The sequence below is a fragment of the Microtus pennsylvanicus genome, chromosome 7, assembly GCF_037038515.1.
Source record: "Microtus pennsylvanicus isolate mMicPen1 chromosome 7, mMicPen1.hap1, whole genome shotgun sequence".
NCBI lineage: Eukaryota > Metazoa > Chordata > Mammalia > Rodentia > Cricetidae > Microtus > Microtus pennsylvanicus.
Genome location: NC_134585.1, coordinates 68,763,502 through 68,780,786, shown reverse-complemented (window position 1 = coordinate 68,780,786; position 17,285 = coordinate 68,763,502). Strand labels below are relative to the sequence as shown.

The following is a 17,285-nucleotide window of genomic DNA, read 5'->3' as shown; positions in this document are numbered from 1 at the left end:
ATACGAACTCGGTGAGAAGTAAAGACCAAGGAGGACAGGGCTCTCAGAACTGGAGCAGGCTCTCGGGTCACCAGCTCTGCTCCCCATCCTAATCATTACAGACAGCTTTGTGGGGAAGCGAGCGCCTCCAGGTGGAGGGAGTCAGGCTCCATCTTCTGTCTCCTAAGTTAGGTTTCTGGTCACTGGCTCCCGTCACAGGCAGAATCACTCTTTCCTATGTCTGTGTGTTCCAGGGCTCCATTTACCCCCACCAGTGTGAGTATGCCGCACAGCCGACAGAATGAGGGCGAAAATAAACTAGTTATGTGGAAAGGAGACACACTTAGGAAAAGAAGCCTATGAAGTCTCTTAGCGGTCGTATGATATTTATGAGTGTGCAAAGCCAAACAGCACAACATTTATAGATGCATCTCTGTGTAATGAAATGAGTTAGAAAGCAACGGAGTGGAAACTCATGAGCTCAGGAGGGACCTGCAGGAGGCTTCAAGGGTGGGATGCCTGCTTCATAAATTACATATTTGTTTATATTTACTGAGTGTAAAATACTACATACTGAATATTCTGACAGAAATGATTACGTATAAGTTTAATTTCTGTCAAAAGCTCTTGGTGACAACAGATAGAAACTCCAGAAATAGGCTAGACTGTCTGGCTCCTAATATGCTTTCCCCAGTAAACAAGTTATGGCTCTGGGTAGTTATGAAGTGTCTTGTGCCTCAGTGTTTACATCTGTAAATGGGAACAGTGAAGTATGAGACTATTCTGATTGCTGAATGCATTTATAGAGGGAAAAGCCCACAGAAAAGTTGGATAATGAGGTTTGCAATTGACAGTGGCTTGGAGGGCCAGTGATTAAGGTGGGTGGGATTGTGGCAAAACAGGATACGTGTTGTAAATGATACATAGAGCACACTAGCTACCTAGTAGTATAGTGTAACATTTGATTTATCCTTGTGAATTTCCTAATTTGGAAACTGAAGAACTGATTTCATAGTAAAGAATCAGAGATGCAAAGATGACTTCAGGGGGGCAAGGATGCTCCCCAGGACAGAGTGGTGACTGCACGGAGGACAGGCATGCTCCCCAGGACAGAGTGTTGACTGCACGGAGGACAGGCATGTTCCCCAGGACAGAGTGGTGACTGCACGGAGGACAGGCATGTTCCCCAGGACAGAGTGTTGACTGCACGGGGGCAGGCACGCTCCCCAGGACAGAGTGTTGACTGCACGGAGGACAGGCATGTTCCCCAGGACAGAGTGTTGACTGCACGGGGGCAGGCATGTTCCCCAGGAGAGACTGGTGACTGCATGGAGGACAGGCATGCTCCCCAGGACAGACTGGTGACTTCAGGGGAGACAGGCATGCTCCCCAGGACAAGAGTGGTGACTTTCGCTCTGGGGGAGGAGGGGGAAGACACGCTCCCCAGGACAGAGCGGCACAGTATGTGCCAGGGTCTCCACACTGCCCTTGTTGAGAGTCTGAAGTCCTGTTAGAATGACTTCCTTAACAATTCCATTACCAAGATGGGAAATGTCTAATTCTGGTCCAAGAACAAGCACTGTCCTGCTCCCATGCAGAATCCCCAGGCCTCTTCCTCAGCTTCAGCAAATGAAACAGAAAACTGACTGAGGATGTGGAGGGGCAGACAGTGAGAATGGGGAGCGTCCCCAGGCTCAAGAAGGCTCCGACATTGTCCTTTGGAGAGAAGCCCTGTGGCGACTTGCTCATCCTTACCACCTCCACTGCCTCGCCCTCTGCTGCTCACAGAAGCAGCAGGCTCCAGAGTGACAGGCTCCGGAGTGACGGGCTCCAGGAGCTGGCCCCAGTGACTGCAGAGTCCTGGGTACCTTCCATGTTCTTCCCTTCACTTCCTGATAGGGATGGAACTTCAGATCTGCTTCATGGGAACAAAACTGTCTCTGCTTTTGTGTTACCTTTTTGTTTCTTTTAAGGTGAGTGTATCCCTAATTTTGATATGGCTGTCCCAGCACCCTCACAAAGCAGTCAGCCAAGGGGAAGGTGATCTGTGTCTTGCCTCTGTTTAGCCTTTCCTTTGCAGTCTAGCCACCGGAGTCAGAGTCCTTGCTGTTTATTTTGCCTGTCTGCACTCGCTGTAGCATTTGTCAATATTAAATTTAATTTGTGCTCAGAGCACTTCGCTAACGGCGAAAACACAAAGCTCGCTGAACTTTACCTTCCCTGTGTGTTCAGTCCAGCCAGCATTAGCAAACCTAATGAACTCTACAAGGTTGTCCTACCCAAATGTAGGTCAATGCTGTTGACTGAACACATTGTGTGCTTAGAAACTGACCTTGTAAAACCCACTTGAAATTTATCTACCTCACAGCCCCCTGGATCGCTTGTTCTTTTACAATGGAACGTATTTGTGTCCGAGCAGCAATCCAATGAGTCAACAGGAAAGTGGTCAACACCAACAACAGACATTTATTGAGCGCCTATTGTGTGCAAGGCACTGTACTAGGTGTGGGGCTACAAAGACAAAGGAGAGACAGCCCCTGCCCTCAAGGAGCTTACAGTCTAGTCTAACAGACACATACAGAGAAAGACACTGACGATCCAAGGTAGCATGTCATCGTGGGGGCACAAGTACAAAACAGGATCTCAGCCTTTTGTTTTCATTTACATTTCAGTACCCTGAGTAGGTGGGGGAGTGAGCTACAACCTTCCAAGCCCTCGGAACATCCTGGCCGCTTTCCACTTCCAATGTCTTCCGGTGCTGGTGTTAAAACCTTGGCACCTGGAACGCCTCTTGCCCCACCGTCTCAGGCTTTGGATTTTAGGTTTTGAGGGTTTAGAGAAACTTCAGAGAGGGTGACATTCTTGTAGTGGGGTAGACTCTGGCACCCACCACGCCGCTGCTTTAGGAGGCCTGCACTGAATCTGTTCCTAGACAGGTCTGGAGTTGACAGCCCACTGGAAGGACCTCCCTACCACAGCACTGGAGGCTTTAGAAGACACAAGGATGTGGAGAGGTTGATGGTAAAGATATGGGGGCTCTAGAGAAGCAGGATGAGGAATGAAGTCTAGTGGTGTGGAATGGGCCAACCAGGAGAGAAGCTCGGGTCTTCTGTTGGGGTAGGATTCCCTCTGGGAGACCCTGGGTCAATCACCCAGGGCAAATGTCTGGAGAGTACAGAACAGGTCCGTAGGCATTTAAACAGTGCCGTCTTCATCCTAACAGCATCTCTGCATTGCCTTTCACTTCCTACCATCCACTTGCCATCTAAAAAGTCATTTGAAATATAGTGTTTATTTCAATATGAGATCATCTGTGTCCACTCTAATGTAGTTCGGATGGCTTAGAGACAGGGAGGATTGAAAGACAGGTGCCCCATTTCTGGAGCACGAATCTGGCAGTAATCTAAGAGGACTTTGTTGTTTGTTTTTATTTCATTTCATGAAGCACTGAACTCCGTGCTCTAGGAACCTATGTGTCCCTGAATCTATCTGCTTCTGTGCCTCTGTCTAAGGAGTAAAGAGCGGGGTGAACAAAGTGAGGGGCTTAGCTCCCTAATGCCCTTTCCTGGGAATGGGAACCACACAGCCAAGTCCCCACGCAGCACACTGAATATTTACCTCCTAATGTTCTTTTAATGTGTGCTTTCTTGGGTGAATATTTACTGTAGAATATTAAATGTGAGATTCCTCTTTTTATGGGCCATTTGAAGTGATTGATTTTGTTTGTGGATTCCTGTATCTTTGCCCATAATGGCTAGCTATTGTAATGGCCTCTGCCAAATGCTCTTGTGTTGAAATAACAGAAGCCGGGGATCGGCCAGCTGTGGCATTGTACTACCGTGGTCTCAAAAGCCAGGAGGAGTCCGATGATGCCACTGGGGAGAGAAGAAAAAGGTGTGTAACATACCAAGGATGACAGAGGCTTCAGATGGCCTGAAATCATGAAGTCTGTAAACAGGCTTTTGTGTCTTTTATATCAGAGTTTCTGTTTAATGGTGTTGAATGGTATTAAGTCTGACAGTTGGGAAATGACAGTGGCAAGACATGAGCTCAATTGCCCACAACCAGGTCCATCAGCACAAGGCAGCAGTGCTCTCGGCGTTTTCTTTAATGCTGCAGTAAAACCATGACCCAAGTGATAATTTCTTACACTTAGCTACACCATGTTTTTGAAAAGAATATGTGTGTGTGTGTGTATGTGTGTGTGTATGTGTGTGTGTGAAGTCACATATTGTAGCTGCATTCTGGGCATTTGGTTGCTTCTTTTGCATATTTGAGAGGAGGAAACAAAAGATGGTCTTGCCTTGATGTTTTTTATGGGGTTCTCTTCCTTTTAAAAAGGAAAACCACATAACCTAACGATACTCAAACGTGTGCAATAGTAGGCCAGGTGATAGAGTTACATTCCGGCAGGCATGCTTTTCCAAATTTCCCTAAGTACAGGAATTGTCAAAGAAGCCACTTAGATTTCAACAAATAATCTCTTCAAGGGATTGTGAAGGTGACCTGTAAATCAATCGTGTGTTATTCACACCCTTCTTCTTGTGTTCATAAAAACACTGCTCAGGGGCCATGCTGTGGTAGAATAAAATTCATTTTCCTACAAAAACCCAGAAGACACTTGAGGAATGAATCCACGAAGCCTTAGACAGCAATTTCATTTTTAAAACTGACTTTTAATAACTCAAGCCATACTACAATAATACTTTGTTTTTGCTGTCTACCTGAGCTGCATTTGTATCTCCACAATGGTACTCTGCACAATTAATAGTTCTACTGAGTGAAAGGGGAAGGGACATTATCACTAATTAAGAAGAGGGGAAAGAGCTGTGATGTGAGACACCTTTAATCCAAGTCCTGTCCTGTTTGTGAAAGCAATGCCTGTTCCCTCATGACATTCGCGGCTGCCTTCAAATCTGTCATCAGAGACACTGATGCTCCTTTGGCAGTGTGCAAGGAAAAGCCTAGTAAATTCTTACTTTTCTGAGCAGCATACCTTTTTAAAATGAAAATCCGTCATCCTGTCTACCTTGGTTTTGAGTGAAGTGGGTGAGGGAGGAGTCCTTCACATACAAAGACTTGCAGCCAGTGCATGGGTCAGAACGGTCCATGGGACAATGAGCTGGGAGACGGGGAATATCTTTGTGTTCTCTTCTCAAGAAAGGGCATATCTTGGCACTCATAGTCAGGGAACACTCAGAAGCCTCCACCGCTTGCTCCTCTCACTTTCTTAGAGAGGCAAGGGATAGAGTTTAGACAAGAGAGGCCAATGAAGAAAACTGATTCCTACCCGAGGGACCCTAACATTTCACCCTGACTTACAGTTTCCAGCTACTGTCAGAGTTCATCAGTCCACATGTCTAATCCTCATAGAGGCCAGCGAGAGGCTCATACATTCTTAGACTTGCAAGAGGAACTCAAGGGATCTTCTGGTGCATTCTAAAGACAAGGAAAGCAGAACTTAAAGAGAAATTACTTGTATCAGTTACTACTGAAGAGAGCTGCTGTATCTTTAAGTCCCTCTCCTTAGCATCTCTTTGTTTTAATAATGTAGTTTTTGGTTTTCAGTTTTGTTCTTTTGAACATTTATGTACATCAGAAAGTGTTCTAGCTGTTCTTGTTTTGAAAGAGCAATTTGCCTGAAGCCGAGGGGTTCAAACAATGCCACACATTTCCACGTCCAACACTGATTGCAGGCTAATAACAAGCATTGTGAATTCAGTAAGTCCTCGGCCTGATTCTACACATTCCAACCACCATTCAGGATTAAAGGGTCGGGAGCATAAATTGCCACATAATCATAATCTATAAAAATACTGCCTAGAGTACACTAAAAAACTCTCAATAAATAAATAGCAGACATTTGCTTTATGAAAATCATTGGAGATGTGCTCTTCAGAATCATGTCCGTTCTTTCAGGCTTTTACAAATCACGGAGTGTGACAAATGACACCGATTATTGGTCAGGTTAGGCTATAACCTGATAGAAAAGTCTTTTGACGTGGATGTCTGTAAAGAAATACAAATAAAGGTGTTGGGCTGCTCCTGTTTTGATTTCGAAGGCAATACTTCCACCCTGGAGTGTTCCTCTCTATGGCAGTGTCACTGAATTGGTACTCATGAGGATGTGCAGGTCTTGGGCTGTGGGCTTCTGTCCATGGTGCTGAACCGCACCACTGTCCAGCTCCCAATCCCGGCCTGGAGTTCAAATCCTTCCTCTTGGGGCTAACGGCGTTCATACCTCAGAACACAGGCTTCTCCTCAGCGTGATTCACAGCAGGTGGCTCTGGTTTCCAGTCTGGCTGGAAAAAGCGAATGTTGAATGTCCGTGCCCAGTTCTTAAACACCCGTTTCTCTGTGATAAAACGGTGGTGACTGCCCTTGCGTCCTCGCTCGTGTGAGAGGTACATTGTACATTCATCGGGTCCAGAAGGCTCATAGTAATGATAAGGTACTGAAGGGTGCTTAGGATCCCTGTGGGAGGAAGGGGAGATCACTATTAAAGCAGAAGAGAGCAGAAACAAAATGAAAACCCAAACCAAGCGCAACATAAAATGTGCTTTTTTTTCATTGTCCAATTCAAGAAGAATGTTACTCTTATAAGCTGATAAACAGAGATCAGATTTTCTCATCAAAAGAACTTCAGCCGATGGTTTTCCTGGTGTTGGAGCAATAACAGAACAAAAATAGTTTTGAGGCTGTAAAACAAGTGTGGCCTCAGAGAGCTTGGACACGTGCTGTCGGATGTTCAGGTCTCCTGCTTTATGCACAATATGCATGAGTCATGACACTAATGCTTCTAGTTCCACACTTGTTACTAAACTCCCCACAGCCAGAGAGATTCAGAAACCAAAACAAAACCAGTGTGTCTGCCTGCCCTCTGCAACATCCTGTATCCACAGGGGCTTCCCAGTGAGCAGGATTTCAAGGACAGTCTATGCCGTGGCTCCTCTCTGGATTCCTGCCCTAAGCTACCCCAGCCTTGCTCGCTCTGCTTCAGGCATGCTGAACGTTCTGACTGTCAGCTGTACCCACTTTGTCCCTACTGCAGAGCCTTTGCCCATGAGGACAGCCACTGTCTGGAATCTTCCTCTCGAGTTCATCCTTCTCCCTGTTGGAAATCAAATGCATCCTCCTTGTGGTGGTTTGAATATGAATGATCCCCATGGGTGCAGATATTTGAAGGTTCAGGTCCCAGTTGGTGAGCTGTTTAGGATTAGGGGGTGTGGCCTTGTTGGAGAGAGTGTGTCACTGGGGGTGGGGAGAGGGGGTAAGGCTTCAAAAGCCCATGCCAGGCGCAGTATCACTCTCTCTGCTTCCTGTTTATGGACCAGGATATAAGCTCTCAGCTACTGCTCCAGCACCATGTCTGCCTGCATGTTACCATGCTCCCTGCCATTTTGGTCAAGGACTAACCCCTGAAACTTTCAGTTCTAAGCAGCCTTAGTGATGGTGTCTCATCATAGCTATAGGACAATAACTAAGACACTCCCTGAATCCTCACCTTCTGTCCCCCTCACTCGCCTGTCAGTTTCCTTGGCGAATTAAGCTCCTTGAAACTGCTTTTGCTTACCTACCTATTGTCTGATGCGAGGGATTTATCTCATTTTTGGGACTGGGCCTAGTATGGAGGTAATAAGCAATGTTTGAGTCTCTGTCCTTGGGTACAGTGAACAGCTGCACGCCACATCACTACAGAAAATTTCTCCTCCGCTGACTCTAAGTCTGATTTCATGGAGTAAAAAGAAGACAGCCAGCAGGCAGTCACTGTTTTATTCTTAGTTTTGTAGATGGACCTTATGTCTCTTGGTCTAGAAATTCCCAACTCTCCCATCCCTTCAGGGGAGACTGACAGTCCTAGCATGTTTATACTATATCCACCATCTCTGCCTCAGAAGAGAATACTTGATCAGTTTCTTCAAGGTGGTAGACCCAGTTCTAACATACATGTGCCTGTGTTGGGAGTGGGCACTTTGTTATAAAGAGAACCATGTGCTCTGGTGTCAGGCTTATCTCCATTCTAGAATAGTGCTCCCACTTCTACCGGGCTTGAACAATAGACAACTGGCTCCATCAAGGCTTGTGTCAGACAACCTTTGCTGTTCTGGGCCACTAGATATGTCCAGTCTGCTGCCATGTGTATCCCAAGATAGCTATGACTACAGCCTAACACGTGTGTAGACCACAATGGCATGTCACAAGGTCAGTTAGGTCAGACACTCCTGCTAGAGGAAGGAGCAGGCTTCTCAGTAAAACTATTGCAGTTGCTTTTCAAAACCTGATGCCTGAGGGCCTTCCTCTAAGACAGGAGCTATCTCCCAGATGCTCCCCCTGCTCCCCCAGATGCTCCCCCTGCTAGCTACCCTCCTGTTCTTTTTCTTTGGAGGAGATCAATACTCAAATGAGTTTTAGAGTTACAGTCTTCCTGGGGTCAGAAAACCAAGTATTTTATCAGGAGAGGTGTCAAGTCTGTGGCTCTGACAACAATAAACCCCTGGGCAGCTTCTCCTCTTAGGTTAAAGTTGTTCCAGGGAGAGAGATGTGTTTTCGTCATGCTAGCCCAGATGCTGTGCTTGGTTAACCCTTTGCATCTCTAAGACAAGCCTGACTTGGGTCAGGGGCTGCTCACCTGTCCCTTCAGTCTGCAGATTTTAACAACTCCCTACCCTAGGAGGACTTGGAACAGAGTGCAGTTCCGTAGAAAGCATTTCTAATACAGAAAAGTCACGATGGAGAAAACTCGGGTTGGAACTGGCCACTACCTATAAACAACAAGCAAAGGGACAGAGAGCTTTCACCGTGAACCATGCCTGTAGTTACAGCACTGAAGAGGTTGAGGCAGGAGAATCACTGTGAGTTCCAGGCTAGCCTGGGTTATAGATGGGCACCTTCTATAAAGCAAACATAAAACACCAGCAATAAGTAAATAAATCAAATCTCAAACAAGCAAACAAAATAACAAGGAATAGATGTGTGAAATCCATCTCTACAGAGTCATGTAGCATGACTGGGGAAGGCTGCCAAATTCATTCTGCCACGCTATTACAGGGGTTAATATTTTCTTTCATATCAAATCAGCTTTTTAAATGTGATTCACCTAGGTTTTAGGCATCTTATTGGCACCAATCTTCTAAAGAAACAATTAGGTTTCTAAAAATATCATGTGATGGATGGAGCAGCTGGGAATAGAGGGTAATGGGAAGTCAGCTAGCGGATGCTAGGGATCAATTTCCTTATCCAAGAGGACCATCACTTTGAATGAAAGCTTATTGGGTTCCATATTGACCACCTTCAGGGAGACTAGATTTATGGATTTGGGTACCGTGGTTTCAGAGGTGTCCAAGTGGCCACTCATGTAAGTGAAGTTGTTTTCATCTTTGAACACTTTGTCCAAAGAATTGCAGAGCCCTTAGCTGGTCTTGGGAATGCAGAGCTGAGGCAGGGTAGGACCTACCCTCTTGGATGGGAGTCTGCCTTTCCCTTCAGAAAGTCCTCCCTTGCTTCAGGTTGTAAGCTTGTTTGTCGCATCTCCAATACGCCTTTTCCTCTACCTGTTCCTCACCCCGTGAAAACCATCAGTGTCTGTGAATTTCCATACACAAAGGTTATACTCAAAGGGATGCGGTGCTGGACTCCATGTCTGGGGTCACAGAAGTAGAAGAGGCTGGGCTGGGGCAGATGGGCCCAGAGTAAGTTCCCCTCCCTGCCTTAACTCCCCAAAGCCCACAGTGAGTTCTACAGAGCAACCGAAGGAGGACTGGTTTGCTCTTTCTTTTTAAAGAGAGCAGGTGAGGAGAGCGAAGGAACTAGCATGCAGTGCTGATGGGATCATTCTGGTTTGAGTCATACAGAGAGGTCCCAGCACAAGTGGCTTTTGAAGCATCTTTAAGTTTGAGCATCAAAATAAGTAGCAGCAATATTGGATAATCAAACTCACGAGGCAAAATGAATATCTACAGTACCATGAGGATTGCAATAAAGAGTTAACAAATGGATAAGTAGGCTGCCGTTTTGAGAGAACTCCAATTAATAAGTATAGAAAAAATGAGGAGATACAAAATCCCTCCCAGGACAGCATGGTGGTTGTTGAAGGCAATGTGTGCCAACAAACCATTCGTAGGAAAGAGATGGGAGAAATAGCATGATCTTAATCTATCTCCCTCTGGCTATGTGTTAATGACCACGTAAAATTATTCACTGTACAATAGATAAATTCAGCAGGAATCCCACCAGTCAAATGATTGTCACCAGCGAGAGGACAGAGACTCTGGTCCACATTCCAACCTCTCCAGCTTGAGGAGTTTCCCTGGTAACTTAAAGGGACCTCAGCTCAGGGCAAACAGGATTCATGGCTGTGATGCTGTAAGGAATTTCAGGACTCACCAGTTTAGGCAAGTAACGCTGATGGTATTATTAGCGGTGTTTTTAATGCAGGCTTAAGCATGTGGATTAAAGGAAGGAGAGGCACTCGGAAGAAAGTAACACACGCTCAAGTAGGGGTGTGTGCTCTTCAGGAGAGCACAGGGAAAGGAAGACATTGCCCAGCATGCATACAGGGTCCTCAAAGGAGAGAAGCAATTAGTTATCCCAGAATTAACCATTTGTACCATTTTAGTGGCTCTCAGGTTACCTCCCAAAAGGCCAATAAGAAGCCCCCTTTTTCCTTCATATCTTGAAGAGACACACGAGGTGGCTCCAAAATGTTGGCAAAGGCTAAGACCTTCAGATCCCCAGGCGGAGGACATTATGTCCCCAGGTATCCTGCCTGAGCATCACTAGGAAGAGACATGGTGCCACCATGTACAGTTTGGTAGGAGATGCTCATAGGGCATCAAGCTAATCACAGGGAAATATCCCGTAAGTTCAATGCTTGGGGAACTCTACATAGTGCCTGAACACCGAGCAGTACTGTCCTGCAGAGACCAATGGCAGGGTGGGCAAGGGTGCTGAAATCCTGAAACGGCTCCCAGAGGAGATAGAGGCTATTAGCAGAGCCACATGAGGTCTCACTGAAGTCTGGAGTTTAATGGAGAGTCCCACTGATGCTAATGTCTCAGTTTTGGCAATCAGATCACAGTTATGCAAAACCTCAGCACAGAACAGATAGGTGAACGGCAAATGGACTCTTTATGCACTGCTCTGGCAGCTTTTGTGCAAATCTAAAATTGTTTTAAACAGATAGGTTGTTGAATGAAAAAAATAATCTCATGTATGGATTTTAAAACAAACAAAACAAACTCTTTAGGATATTTTTCTATTCATACAGTCAGGGTAGAGGAGATGTGTGTGTGTGTGCATGCGTGCATGTGTGTGTTTGTGTGTGTGCATGCGTGCATGTGTGTGTTTGTGTGTGTGCATGTGTGTGTGTGCATGCGTGCGTGTGTGTGTTTGTGTGTGTGCATGCGTGCATGTGTGTGTTTGTGTGTGTGCATGCGTGCATGTGTGTGTTTGTGTGTGTGCATGTGTGTGTGCATGCGTGCATGTGTGTGTTTGTGTGTGTACATGCGTGTGTGTGCATGCGTATGTGTGCGTGTGTGTGCATGTGTGTGTGTGCGCGCATGCGTGCATGTGTGTGTGTGCGTGTGTTGCATGTTCTCACAGCTGCCACCATGTTTGTGGAGGACAAACTCAGCCGCCATTCTTCTGGTGTCTTCCACTTTATCTTTTTGAGACACAGGCTCTCACTGGCCTGGAGCACACCAAGCAGGTGAGGCTGGATAGTAAGGAAGCCCTGGGCATCCATGGTCTCTGCTCTTCAGTCCTGGGATTACAACCTTGTGCCAGAACACCTATGTCCCCTCGTGGGTTCTGAGGCTCCAACTTGGCTCCTCATGCTTACCAGCAAGTATTTTAGTGGCTAAGCCATCCACCCCAGCCCAAGGGGACACTGGCTGAGCTATCTATCCATCTATATCACGAGGGGTTTGCAATGTTCCATTTTTTAAAAAGTATTTTGTAGGGGGGATATCATAATATTGAAGTGCCCAGGAGGGATACTTCAACTCAGGGGTTCAGAAAAGTCTACCTCAAAATGTGATGTCTTTATGTCAAAAAGATGGCAGAAGCAAAGTCATTTTTTCCTTGCCCTCCTCCCATGAAGGGCTCTTCAGAGAATTCTTGACCTTCCTGTAAAGTAGACCATAGAGCTTTCAGCCCAGAGGAAGGAAACAGCCTCCCCTCCGGGCACAGAGATGACAGGACAAGCTGAAGAAAGTCAGGGAATCTACCCGACTCATCAACAGTAGGCCATACCTTTTGTCTAATATTGCTTCACAACTGTCTGCTTCATCAAAATCAGCCTGAAAACACATTTCCCTGTCCCCTGGAGTCTCGGAACTTTCTAGACATACTTCTGTGTTTGGGGAGAACCCAGGGTGTCTGCCACTCAGGAAATAGTTGAAGATTGACAGTGGCTATGTGCCTGGGTGGCTGACTCTTCAGCCGGCCTGCCCCGGAGCCCTTTAGAGAAGAAAACCTCTGCCCGTGGGACCCTGCATTTCCTACTGAGTACCCTCTTCTGCAAGACATTAGCTGACTACCTCAGAAGCCTGTGGTATCACCACTGCATCTGGGGAGCATGGGGCACCCAAAGCCAGCTGCCTAGCCTGCACAGGAGAGCAAGCCACTGGGCTCTCCTGAGCCCCCACCCTGACTCCTAGATGGCACCATGATGTCTCAGAGCAATCCACCCCAAGGAGACAGCAGGCATGGAAACAGTCAGTGTCAGGCAAGAGTTAATCAGGCTGTGGCAAAGGCGGAGGCAGCAGCGAGCGGCCAGGAGGAGGCACCCGCAGTTTCATGCTTCACTGGGCGTGAGGCACACAGGTGGCATTCCGTTCCATACCTGCCCTCTCTGTAAGTGTCAGGTTCTGCTCAGGGGACTGTTGCCGAGTCGGAACCGTCCCTGCCGCTTCTGCTGGCAGCTTTCATGTTCACTAGCTAATAATTCTAGCAGAATCAACTCTCCGGTATTCATGATACCTTTGAGATGTCCTTCACATTATGGATGAGGTATTAATTTAGTTCCATGACGGTGATCACCCTGACTCATTGCTCCACTAATTAATAAGAAATGACAGCTAACAGAGAGTTGTAAACTCGGTAATGTGCTAAGTATGACCGGAAATAAGATTATTGGGTAGAATTTAAATGCTTAGCCCATTATTATCGCAAATAATTTGCAAAGGAAAAATGAGATTAAAAATACTCATCATGATTTAGTTTAGAAAGCAATGATAACAGGGATCTCCTGCGATTTATGGTGCATTGGCTCCCGGTCTGAAGACGGCATGACTTAGGGTCTGTCGTACACAGAACAATAGATTCTGACGCTGTCACTGGGGCAGCACACCGTTAATTCTCTCCAGCTTTCTGAACTCTGTTGGATATGAAGTCTGGCCAGGGAGGAGGGATGGGGATTGGCAATCAAGCCCCTCCCTGAGGATGGGATGCTAGCCTCCTTGGCGATGAGTGTGCATGGACCGTTTGCTAATTGCCTCTTTCATTTGACTTGCAATGCATGTTTTGAATCAAACTCCTTTTTCCTCAAGGTTTATTTTTAATGTATGTATGTCTAAATGTATGTGTCATGCCTGATGGTGCCTGTGGAGGCCAGAGGTGTTGGAGCCTTAGAGCTGCAGTTACAGGAGGTTGTGAGCCACCTGCTGTGGGTCCTGGGGAACCAAATTCAGGTCCTCTGAAAGAACAGTATGTGTTCCTCACCGCTGAGCCATCTCTTAGCCTCAAATCAAATTCGTAAACTGCCAAGGGAAGGTCTTTTGGTTTGTCAATGAACTGGTTTATACTGAATACACACCATGCTCTGGACGTGGCAGCAAGACCCAAAGATACAAATGGGGACTGAGACATCGCTGCCTCCTCTTAAGGAGCAGGTGGGTACATGAAGGAGCTGGAGAAACCATTAGTGAGCTGGGCAGAATCAAGGTACAGTAAGTGAGCCCGCAGGACTGACTCCCGGGGCTATCATGGCTAAACAGGAAGGCAAAGGGTTAACAATGTGGGTTCTTCAGGTTGGCAGATATCGGTTCAAATCCTGCTTTGGTCCCTTACCAGCTCCTGGACCTTGACTGGCCAGCTGATGCAGGTCCGTGGCTTCCTTAGTAAAATATTGGAACCAGCGTTACACTGCAGATTATCCCCTGAGTTGATGAATTAAACCGTGTGTTTATTCTAAGCTCAGGGCTGGCTTGGGGTGTGTGCACAGGAAATAGAAACCATCCCTTTGGGAAGAGGCAGCAGTTTCCAGGTCAATGAAGGAAGGAAGAAGTGCAACCTCTACGCTGAGGGCAGGGAGGGTGTCTGTAGGGTCAGCTCTCTGGCAAGATTCTCTGCATAGCTGAAATAAATCTGTGTGGGTGGAGAGACAGGACCAGAAAAGTGTGCGAAAGGTACCACCTGGATGGCTTCCAGACTAAGCGAGGGCCTACGAGTTCTGTATTCAAAGCTTTCTGCATTCAAAGCTTTCGGAAGCCCTTGGGCTGTGTCAGATGGTAAGGGTCAGGACTGGGTTGAGCTCTACCAGCTCAGGGACAGCTGAAAAGGAAAACAAACAGGGTGGGAAGAGTGGCTTGAGGCTAAGGCAGGGACAGGCTCATGGGAGGAGGGGCTTGCTGCTCTGCTGGCTTTCAGCCAGGAGTAAATCCACCCCCCCCTCCTTTACCCCCTCCTTCCCCGCCATCTGCCTCCAGGGTCATTTCTACATCTACCACTTCCCTTAGTGGTTTTCGAATATGAATATGAGACTAAACTTCTTCCCAAAGAGTCTATTTACTCAGTATTTTAGGGGCTACTAGGAATTTTCTTGTTGCTGAATGACCACTCAGGGTTACTGGGGTCCATGGGATAGAACGAGACAGCCAGACCTCCATTAAGGCTGGTGGAAGAGGATGACCAACACCACCCCACACTGTACACCTGCAGCTTGGGGATTCATGGATTGCTCAGCTTTCTGCCTCTCAAAATTTAGCCCCACCCCAAGCCCCACATTCCTCTCTGGCACCGTGCAGAAGGCTGCTGACCCATGAAGCTGCTCCCATCCCGGCTGCCAGTCTAACTATTAGAGTCAGTGCAAGCCTTTGTCCCTCCGGGTTTCAGTTTTCCTGGCAACAAGGAAGTGACAATCACACTGTCCTAAGAAGCCCATGATGCTGTGTTTGATTAGAAAGCAGTGGGATTGTATCTCAGTCTAGAGAGGCCATCAAACCTCTTATTTGCCAGGAGATCTCTGGTTGTAGACGGATCTTATACAAGAGCCCTTTCTACAGGTCTGGGAGGGTCTTCCTTTGGCCAAGTGAGAAGGGAGTGTCCTTACCCCAGGAATGGAAAGATTCCTCCAACTTCAGGTGAAAAACTAAGGATAGATATTTCAGAGAAGCTCAAGAGGCCGAATGCCCTGACAGGTGCGTGAGCATTTTCTCCACAGGCACCACTAACCTGGCCTTCGCACATAACTCTGATCAAGTGGTATTCAGGCCCTGAAGTGAGACCCAGGCTCATTCATTGTTCATCACCTCCCTAGCACCCCACATTGATTAGCGAGATGAACAAAAGTCTCTGTGATTAATTTAACGGATGACCTCTTTTGAAGGCGCCTATGGCGTCTTGGTCTAAAGCAGTTGATTTGTGAGAATGAGCAGTTGCTGAGGTCTGGTGTCATGGTGAGAGCTGTGGGAACCTGGAGAAGCCAGAGCAGGGCTAGTTCTCTGAGCAGCCTTGATAGTCTCCATGTAGCTGGCAGCCTTACGTGTGGAGTTGTCAGTGGGGCAGAAATGAGACCCGGCTCGCACTGAAGATCACTTGTGTCCTTCCCTTCCAGGACCCAGCTTCCCTCTGTGCCCGTGGGTCCCCCATTTTCAGACTAGTGCATACTTCCCCTCTGTAACCTCAGGATGGTGCTGAGCTCATTACTAGTGGCCTCATCACTGATTCTCAAGAGCAGTGCTGATGCCACCAGCGTTTTATAGACCTGAGAGCTGAAACCTCTGAGATACAGTCACTGAGTAGCCTGACCAAGGTCACCAAGGACCAGTGAAAGTCAAATAACTCTTTCAAGGTCACAGCTTGGCAGAAATGGTTTGTTTTATCCACGGAAAACCCTTTTCTGGACCACTAAAGAGAGAGTGGAGGGCGGCATCACCTCCCTGATGTCTAGAAAGCACCTGGTGCGTGAAGGAGAATAACCATCCACTGCCAGGCACCCTGGGGCTCCACACACGGCATCAGACACACAGGACTGCCCATACGGAGGTCACCTTCTGGGGCATTCAGCCAGCTCAGGGGCCACCACCACACAAACCAGACCAAGCCGTTATTAACCTTGTGATACAATGCATCTTAACTCCTACAGTTTAGGGTGCATGTATGGTGTTGGGGTCCTTAATACTCTTCAGCTACTTTCAAAATGAAGTTAAATCAGAATGGTCCAGTTAGAGAAAGACAGACTTATAGGTTGTTTTTTTTTATTCTCTGAGGAAGATATCATTTCCAAAAGGCATTTGATCCTTAGACGAGGACTGTAGAAAATCCCATTTCATAGTCACATGCAAGGGACGTCCCATGCTCATAGTCTGATGTGGGTTAGGCAAGTGAGCAGCTGAGATAACAGAGCTGAGTCCTGTTCTGTCACTCTTCCACCAAAAATCTTGATATCTTTTAGGTAACTGCAAAATAATGCCTGGGAGAATATCAACGACCTGTATATCTTACATCATAATCTTATCAGTAAGATTAATGCTATACGATCATCTTTCCTCACTATCATATTCTCCTCAGCCAGCTTGTTTGGTTGTTATTGTCTCCTGTCCAGTTTACAGAAGGGAAGCCAGGCTCAATGTCACACAGTCCACATATCTTGACAATAAAGGGTGGAGATAGGCATGAGTCTGTGTCTTCCTCTGTCTTCTCATTGTGGTGGCTAGTACTAATGACTAACTTGAAAGGGTATAGATGAACCCAGCAGACAGACCTCTTGGCTTATCGGTGAGGGAGTTTTGAGATTGGTTTGTTGTGATGGGAAGACACACCCTGAATGTGGTTGGCATTGTCCTACAGGTTGGTCCCTGAACTGAGCCCCTGTGTCCATCTCTACTTCCGGTGGATACAAGGTGACTGGATGCCTCAGGCTCCTGTCTCCATATGCTGCCAGCATATGCTGTGCCTTCAAACTGTGAGCTAAGATAACCCTTGCTTGCTTAGGTTGCTGTCATTGGGATTTTGCCACAGCAACGGGAAGACACCTTCCTACACTTCCCTCAACAGCCATGACTAAGAGGAGAGGCTCCCAGGAG

At 46.9% G+C, this 17,285-nt stretch overlaps 1 protein-coding gene across 1 annotated transcript in view; it reads right to left on the bottom strand.

Annotated features, from left to right (window-relative positions):
• Positions 1-2,422: 2,422 nt before the first annotated feature.
• St6galnac5 (ST6 N-acetylgalactosaminide alpha-2,6-sialyltransferase 5) overlaps positions 2,423-17,285 on the bottom strand; it is a 143,853-nt gene continuing 128,990 nt past the window's right edge. Inside the window, exon 5 of the mRNA XM_075981043.1 lies at positions 2,423-6,453. Coding sequence (XP_075837158.1) covers positions 6,222-6,453 — 232 coding nt within the window. The 3' untranslated portion in view covers positions 2,423-6,221. The remainder of the gene's footprint in view (positions 6,454-17,285) is intronic.